Source organism: Arachis hypogaea, chromosome 16 (genome assembly GCF_003086295.3).
Source record: "Arachis hypogaea cultivar Tifrunner chromosome 16, arahy.Tifrunner.gnm2.J5K5, whole genome shotgun sequence".
Lineage (NCBI taxonomy): Eukaryota > Viridiplantae > Streptophyta > Magnoliopsida > Fabales > Fabaceae > Arachis > Arachis hypogaea.
In genome coordinates, this window is record NC_092051.1 from 78,960,621 (window position 1) to 78,969,296 (window position 8,676).

The 8,676-nt window shown below is 37.0% G+C and overlaps 1 protein-coding gene and 1 long non-coding RNA gene across 2 annotated transcripts; both read left to right on the top strand.

Moving 5' to 3' along the window:
- The first annotated feature begins 1,185 nt into the window (after positions 1–1,185).
- Positions 1,186–6,665, top strand: LOC112757180 (uncharacterized). The gene is made up of 3 exons (XM_072220554.1): positions 1,186–1,338; positions 4,335–5,043; positions 5,698–6,665. Exons 1-3 carry the CDS (start codon positions 1,186–1,188, stop codon positions 5,934–5,936), a joined length of 1,101 nt encoding a protein of 366 aa, XP_072076655.1. The 3' UTR covers positions 5,937–6,665.
- Positions 6,666–7,227: 562 nt separating this feature from the next.
- LOC112758646 (uncharacterized) lies at positions 7,228–7,477 on the top strand. Its single transcript, XR_003179736.3, has 2 exons — positions 7,228–7,339; positions 7,429–7,477. It is a non-coding gene; the product is annotated as an uncharacterized lncRNA (long non-coding RNA).
- The last annotated feature ends 1,199 nt before the right edge of the window (positions 7,478–8,676 follow it).

The following is an 8,676-nucleotide window of genomic DNA, read 5'->3' on the forward strand; positions in this document are numbered from 1 at the left end:
TACTATAGACAAGGTTTAGACTTTCCGGATCTCAGGAATGGCCGCCAATAATTCTAGCCTATACCACGAAGACTCTGATCATGAACCAGGAGGCTAAGGGATATGCATTCAAGCTTGTTTTCATGTAGAACGGAAGTGGTTGTCAGGCACGCGTTCATGGGTGAGAATGGTCATGACCGTCATATAATCATCACATTCATCATGTTCTTAGGTGCGAATGAATATCTTAGAATAAGAATAAGCTTGAATTGAATAGAAAAACAATAGTACTTTGCATTAATTCATGAGGAACAGCAGAGCTCCACACCTTAGTCTATGGGGTGTAGAAACTCCACCGTTGAAAATACATAAGTGATAATGGTGTTCATTGGCTTCGGCCCCCAGAGAGGGAACTAGAATGACCAAGACATCTAATACAATAGTAAAAAGTCCTATTTATACTAAACTAGTTACTAGGATTTACAGAGTTAAGTAAATGATGCAGAAATCCACTTCCGGGGCCCACTTGGTGTGTTCTTGGACTGAGCATTGAGATTTACACGTGTAGAGACTTCTCTTGGAGTTAAACGCCAGGTTGCAGCCTGTTTGTGGCGTTTAACTCTAGTTTGTAACCTGTTTCTGGCGTTTAACTTCAGAATAGGGCAGGAAGTTGGTGTTTGAGTGCCAGCTTGAGTCGTCAAAACTCGGGCAAAATATGGACTATTATATATTGCTGGAAAGCCCTGGATGTCTACTTTCCAACTCAATTGGGAGCGCACCAATTGGGGTTCTGTAACTCCATAAAATCTATTTTGAGTGCAGGGAGGTCAGAATCCAACAGCATCTGCAGTCCTTTTTCAGCCTCTGAATCAGATTTTTGCTCAGGTCCCTCAATTTTAGCCAGAAAATACCTGAATTCACAGAAAAACATACAAACTCATAGTAAAGTCCAGAAATGTGAATTTTGCTTGAAAAGTAATAAAAATATAATAAAAATTAACCAAAACATACTAAAAACTACTTAAAAACAATGCCAAAAAGCATATAAATTATCCGCTTATCACCTCAACACAAAATCCCTCCCATGACTCACAACCAACACAAACTTCCATGAACCAAAGACTCTCAAAGCTTGAGTCCATGTTCAAAAGATATGAGGAGGAGACAAAGAAATCCTGGAAAGAACGAGAAAACTCCCTCACAAACATGGAAGTGATGGTAGATCAAATGTTGAGTGCAAAGAAGAAAGTGGAAGGGCAAGAAGAAAAGGCTACTGTATCAAGTGAAATTTCAATGAAGAATGAAGCGGAGGAGGAATTTGAACCTGAACTTGCATATCCACAGAAGCCACTTGAGATGGCAAAGGAACATGAATGCTCACAACCCCCACAAACTTCCCTGAACCAAAGATGCTGAACACTTGAATCTGTGATTGAAAGATATGAAGAGGAGATGAAGAAATCTTGGAAAGAACAATAGACCTCCTCTATGAAAGTTCTATTAACTCAAATGTTGAGTGCAAAAGTGAAAGTGGAAGAACAAGAAAGTGAGGAAGCCAGTCAAGAAAATTCACTCTCAAATGAGGAAGAGAAGTACATGAAGGAAGAGCTCATTGAGGCTGCAATTCAAAAGGCTCAGGATAAAGATAAAACTCCAATAATCACACAGTAACCAAGTCTTGAATCTAAAGAAGTGAAGACAACTAACAAGAGCACCGATCCTACCCCTGATCCAGCAAGCAAGCTCAATCAAGCCATTAACAAAAGGAAGCTTGCTGAGGAGAGGCCAAGACAGGGGACACTAGCTGAATCTTTCCCCCCTTGAGGTCATTCCTCTTAACAAACTGGAAGAAGAGGAAGAAAGTAAAGAACAACATGTCAAACTAATGACACTAAAAGAGCGCTTGTTGGGAGGCAACCCAACCTTGGGTAACATTTTATTTCTTTGCTTTGTTTATGTTCTCTGTCTGCTTTGTTTAAATTTCAATAAATTGGCATATGGTTACACTCTAAGTTTGGTGTTGCCCTGCAACAATTTGTGTTTCAATCCCTTTGGATGATTGCATCAATTCTACATGGAAATGTCACACTAAGATTCTAAATTTGGTGTGCCACTTATTTTTCTATGCAATTCATTCAGCAACACCACTTGTCTGCATAATCATAAGGCCTTTTGCAGTGTTATCTTTCTTTTAGTTAGACAATTTTAGTTTTCTCTTTGTTTTAGTCATTTCCTTGTTTTCAATGCTTTCTTTTATTAACTGTTTTTGTTAATACATCACCAAGAAATCCTTATTAATGACAAATTCTTGGCTTGGTGATTGTATTTAACGTATAAAAATTTCCTTTGCTTAGTCTTAGTTCAAATAAAATGGACATGTGACTGCATTCTAAGTTTGGTGTTGCTATGCAACAAAATTCGCTTCCAATCCTTACTGGATACTTGCATCAATTTCAAGTGAAAGTGTCACACTAAGTTTGGTGTGCCACTTATTCTTTATGCAATGTATCATGCACACCCTCTTATGTTTGCAATCACAATGTTTCTATTTTTTTGTGCCTTGATGGTTATTTTTAACTTGCTTGCTTAAACACATATGCTACTGACATCTTCTTGTGTAAGACATTTATGATCCATTTTAGACCCCACCACCATTTTTCTAATTGTTGCTTAAGGATGAGCAAGCATTCTAAGTGTGGTATGGGAAGGAGGAGAATGGGAGGAAAATGATAATAATAGAGAAGATGAATTACAAGGTTGTAAAGTTCTTTTTCCTCTCATTTGTTTCCAGCACTTTAAATTGCATGATTGTCTTTATATTCTCTGTATGCATGTGTGGTATGAATAAGCATAGCTTGAATTTTGATTTGTAACATCATGTTGTGGCATTATGACTACCAACTTGAATTCTGTGAGTTCAAAAGCAGTAAAGCATCATGATCATAAACAAACAAGGAATTAAAGAAGAATTTAGCATGAGCATACAAGTAATTGGAAGGCTAGTATGATTAATTGTTGCTCAATTACATTGGATTTTATTTAATTGAAGTTTTCATCTAGGACATTTTGTGAAATTTTTTGAAATCATGAAAACCTTGAAGAAGCAATTGCAAATTAAGAAAAGCAAAATGGAAAGAATGAGAAAGCTGAAGGCTTTGAGTACCAATGACAATTCCATTGTTAAATACTTGTGGTGTTTATGTATCAAGCAAAAAGCTTGAAAACAAAACACTTAGAAGTCAAGGTTAGGCTCAAGTTCATCAAAAGCTTGTTTCAAGAAAAAAATAAATTCAAAAGCTTGTTTCAAGGAAGAAACATAAGGAAAAGATTTCATAAAATGAGCTAGATAGAAGCATCAATCATTTACATTTCTTTTGTGATTGTAGCATGTATAGAAAACTAGCCTACCATGAACATTAACTTGCTATTCTTCTTAGCTTAGATTGTCAATCTTTATTGCATGATTCTTTTCTTGCTTGGGGACAAGCAAGGTTTAAGTTTGGTGTTGTGATGACATGTCATCATGTCATGTTTTTCTATGCTTTTTCATACAAGAAATTGATGATTTGTGCTTAAATGTTATATTTCTTTGATCTTTTGGTTTGATAAACTTTGTAGGAAATAAGAAGAAAAAGAAGCAAAGAAACACAAATTAAGCTCAATTAAGCTCAAAAGGAGCAAAGAGGATTTGCAACCCTGACCTCTTTACACTCCAAAAAGAATAACTCGAGCTACAAAACTCCAAATGAAGTGATTTTAGTGGCATTGGAAAGTAGACATCTAGAGCTTTCCAAGCATATATGGCACTGCATGGTGAACACTAAATCTGAGGGAGAAAACTGCCCCGAAAGTGCATAGATGAACATGGTATCACTACTAGAAAACTAGTTATTACTTACAGATATTTCCGACGGATTTTATCCCACTGAAATACAGACGGAATTTCAGAGGGATTTTTTTGTCGGAAAACAAAAAAAATCGATTAGCATAAATTACAGACGGAAAAGAGAATCCGTCTATATTTCCGTCGGAAAAATTAATTTTTTTTTCGTGCGAATAGTTACAGACGGATTTTCCGTCTGTAATTAAGTAGACAAAATGCGCATTTTATTAAATTATTACAGACAGAAAATTCGTCTGTAATTTAAATGAAATCCGTCAGAAATGTTAAAAACCCTAGTTGAAGATTAACTCCATTCACTCGCCATTCACACCTAGTTACTCGCCATTCACTCCATTTCACTCGCCATTCACTTCGCCCTGCACCCCGCCGCCCACAGCCACCGCAGTCTCTGCCGCCACTGCAGCCACGCAGCCCCCGCATCAGCCCTCGCAGCTCCCCGTAACCCCCACAGCCTCGCAGCCCCTCAGCGGTGCAGCCACCGCAGCCCCTACACAGACACAGCCTCCACCGCCACCGTAGAAGATTCGTTGCCGTCGGATTCCGAGCTTCTTTTCGTTCCAGATCAGCACTTTCTTTATCAGATTCCCTTCGCGCAGCTGGTAGATCACAAACCCTAACTTTTCTATTAGTTCGTATTTTGTATTTTTCTTCAGCTGACGCTTCTTTTGCCTCCATCACCACCCGCCGATCCTCTGACGCTTCTAGAACCTTCGAGAACCTTCCAGTCCCTTTCTACAACACCGTCAACCACTACCCCTATGCCTACTTCCTCTACACCCCTTCCCTCATCCTTCCCTCCGTCGCATCCCGCCTCCTCCGCCAACCCTGGGGATCCGCTGCTCCTCCCGCCTCCGCGCCGAGTCGGATCCCCGCGGAATCGGTGAGTTTGGTCGACGAGTTAGGTCAAAGTGTGTTGTCTGGTTGTGACTGCGAGGCTTGTGGCGGTGTGGGTTCCGACTGCCCTTGTTTGGGCTTGGGTGTGCTAGATGACGTGGGCAGTGAGTGCGGGCCGGGATGTGGGTGCGGACCAGAGTGCGGAAACCGGTTGATTCAGAATGGGGTTGCTGTTCGGGTGAAGATTGTGAGGGATGCAAGGAAAGGGTGGTGTTTGCATTCTGACCAGTGGATTCGGAAAAAGGAGTTCTTGTTTGAGTATGCAGGTATCTGCTAAATCATTTCTTTGTGTTTTCTTCTTTTAAGTTTAGTTTTTAACTCATATAGCTTCAAACATGTGATAAAATTCTATTTGATATTGTTAAATAATTCTATCATGCCTTATACAATGTACGAAACAGGGCCTAGTGATGAAATAATGTATGATTGGTTGATAGGAGAAGTATTTTTATAGATATGAAAATTGTTAGTTTGTTTGATATCTTATTACTATTAAATTATTAAATTTAGATTGGTTGATAAGAGAAGTATTTTAAGAAGATGAGATGATACAAAGGAAGATTGGTTGTGCTGTACTTCCAATTATCAAATTTTTTTCATATTCTTTTGTATTTATCAAACAGGTTCTTTATAGCAACAGTCTACTAACCTAACTATAGGGATTTTCTTGAGTGGACACAAGCAGTTGAGCAAATAGAAGAAAACTTGAGAGGAGGTGCTATTTTCACCTCAGCAAGAGTTTAGGAGGCAATATGTTTAGGAGGTGCTATTTTATATTTTATATTTTGGGTATCCTAGATTCATTTTTAGTTTGCAAACTGCCGATAAGTCCTGAATTGATGTTGAGTCTGGTATTGCTAAATTATTTTGGATTCAGCATCAATGCCCTTATGCTGATAAGCCTTTTACTTCTTTTGCAGTTTTGGTTTCTAGACAGTTTGTGGATATGACTCGCATGAGAATTGAAGGTCTTCTAGCAGCATTTCCCAAGTTGATAGGAACTGGAAAACAGCACACGTATGTTGAGACTGAGAATGTGCGTTATGTTTATCAGCCAATGGAGGCACTGTACCTGCTTCTTATAACAAACAAGCAGAGCAACATACTGGAAGATTTGGATACTCTAAGAATTTTGTCGAAACTTGTATCCTTCTTCTGAACCTATATGTTTGGTAGATATTAAGTATGTTCTTAAATTTCAATTGGTTAGTCTTCTGGATATGTGCAATGTCAGTTTTGTCCTTGAACTTATACAGCTTGTTCGCCTAAATCAGTTATTTCATTGACTTTTTCTATGCCTTGTATTCTAAGTTTCCTCTCTTTCTGTTGTTTTCCCTTTTAGTTCTAACTTTTAATGGTAAAATATTTTGGTACATGACTTTGCATTCTTACTTCGGAGGTTGCATTTAGTAACATTAATCTTTATAGTAAGGTTCAGAATGGTTAACATTTGACCAAATGGTTTTTGGTATGGGAGGATATTTTAGCTTTGATCTCTGATTTGGAACCATTGATGAAATTTCTGTCAAAATTTAGCTTACAATTAGTTTATTCCTTAATCCTTAACATTTTAGGTACCTGAATATTCTTACTACTTTGAAGAAAGTATTTGCAAATGTGCATTTGACCTAATTTTAATCTCTCTTGGACACAAGGAAAATGTGACTGTTGCACAAGTTAAGCAATATTGTGAGATGGAGAGTCATGAAGAGAAGCTGCACAGACAGATGAGGGAGGACAAGATTAGAGAAGCAAAGGATGAAATGAAAAGGAAAGCTAATGAGATTGATAAAAACAAGGTATGACTGGATGTGATTTTCTTTTTAATTTTTGTTTATTTTAAATTCTAATAGTGTGCATCATTTAATCAAAAGGCAATTCATGTAATATATAGATTATAAAGAACAAAGGTGATAATTATAAAGGAGGTTTTGGCCCATTACAGTCAATGGGCTCGGAAATATTTGAGAATAGCTTTAATGATACAAGCATCTCCAGCAGTGGAACTGGTTCCAGATTGAGTTTTGATGTTGATTCCTTTTCTACCAAGTCTAAAGGTAAGCTTTCATAGTTTTCCTGAATGCTTCTAGAATGCTTCAAAATATATTTAGGAGGCAATACTTGGACTGAACTTTTGGAGTTAAATTGGGGATAGGGCATTTTGTTCCTTAAATTGACTAATTCTTTTTGTCACTTGTGCATCATCTTCTATCAGCCAGAGCATCATATACTGAGTTTAGAATGAAGTTTGTAAATTCTAAGGTATGAATTTTGTATATTCCTGTAATTTGTGAAATCTGAAACATAATTTCTATGATTGTAGTATAGAATGAAGTTTGTTTATGAACTATTTAGGAAACATAATTTATGAAATAATTTGTGAAATCTGAAACATAATTTATGAAATCTGAAACATAGCCGAAGGAAGATTTTTCTTCCTGATTTAGGATTAGAAATAGGTGGTGATATGAACCTAGCTGCTGGCATTCAGGTGGCACAATAGGCTCTTAAGCATCGGCAAAATAAGAAGCAGCAGCAAAGGATTATTGTCTTTGCTGGAAGGTACAAAATACTGTCCCTTTCTGAAATATTTAATTCATTTGTTTGTAGCTATTTTCTCATCTAATTATCTCATTTCATGGTTTCTAAAGTCCTGTCAAGCATGAGAAGAAAGTATTGGAGATGATTGGAAGAAAGTTATTTTTGTTATTTTATTTCTGTTTTGGAATTCAATATAAGGTTTGTCAATTCAATTCATCTTATTTTATTTCTGTTTCTTACTTTTTAATAAGGATTTCCATTTGATCCAGGACTTCTTTGATATACATGTGAGTTAAGGAAATTGTTTATTATCTGCTCGGCTTCTATCCAATTCTGTTATGTTTTCTTCCAATTCTGATTGGAGTTTGGGGCTTTGGACTCTTGTGCTTTTTCTTTTAATCCTTTCCCCAATTATTTACTAGCTCACCAAATGACATAACGAGAAATTTGTTGAATTCACGTCTTCTGCCTCTATTGGTATAACTAGAGAAATTTGTCACCGAATTCACGTATGTTCGGTAATAAAAAAAAAATCTGTATCTGTTGTTGATTTTTGGAAGGCAAGGGAAATTTTTCAGTTCATTGTTATTTTTGTTTTCAGTGTTATCTCAGCATCTAGCCTTTTGGTATCGCCAAGGTTAAGGTTCTTCTGAACACCCTAAAATTAAGCTCTGTTAATATGGTATCATACAATGGTTAATGTTGGTGTGATTACTTCTGTTATTTAGTTAAGAAGTTCTTCTGACTTTTTATGGTTCGCAGTTTACTTGATTCATGGTCTTTCTGACTTACTTGGCATTGAATTATGGTGGAGATTTGTGCATTTTGATTAATATCTATATTATTGTTCTTGTGGCTAGTTTGATGCTGCAAAGTTAAAGAAGCTTAGAGCAAACTTCAAGCAGAATGGTGGTACTGTGACTGCTGGCAATGCTTCTAGCATAAGGTCCGTCTCTTCCACCATGTCACTCCTCATACATGTCTCTTTGCTTATCTGTTATATGTGCTCTAAAATTTAGAGTGCATTCTTTATTCTTATGTGAATTCATGGGAATAGTTCCATGCATCATTGCAAGAAATTCGATTAGTTTTAATCATACCATTCTAGAAAACTGTGATATAGCAATCATAAGGTTGTGTAATCTATGCCTTTGTTGCAGAGAAGATGATTGAGATGTTGAGGGTGATTCATAATGAACTCATCAGAGAACATGTTAGTGTTCATGCTACCAAGGTTGTGTAATCTATGCCTTTGTTGCAGACTTTTCGGGATAAAGATGACAAGGTTGACGAATTGCTTACTTCACCAACTCCCATGTTAAGCAGCTCTCCAATCTCCAATTAAGCAGCTCTCATGT

Excerpts from the sequence above, each read along its gene's own strand:
- LOC112757180 (XM_072220554.1), top strand. The coding sequence starts at position 1,186 with ATGGAAGTGATGGTAGATCAAATGTTGAGTGCAAAGAAGAAAGTGGAA. Across the intron at positions 1,339-4,334 it reads CACAGAAGCCACTTGAGATG|CCTCGCAGCCCCTCAGCGGT; the intron begins GCAAAGGAACAT and ends TAACCCCCACAG. Across the intron at positions 5,044-5,697 it reads GTTCTTGTTTGAGTATGCAG|TTTTGGTTTCTAGACAGTTT; the intron begins GTATCTGCTAAA and ends CTTCTTTTGCAG.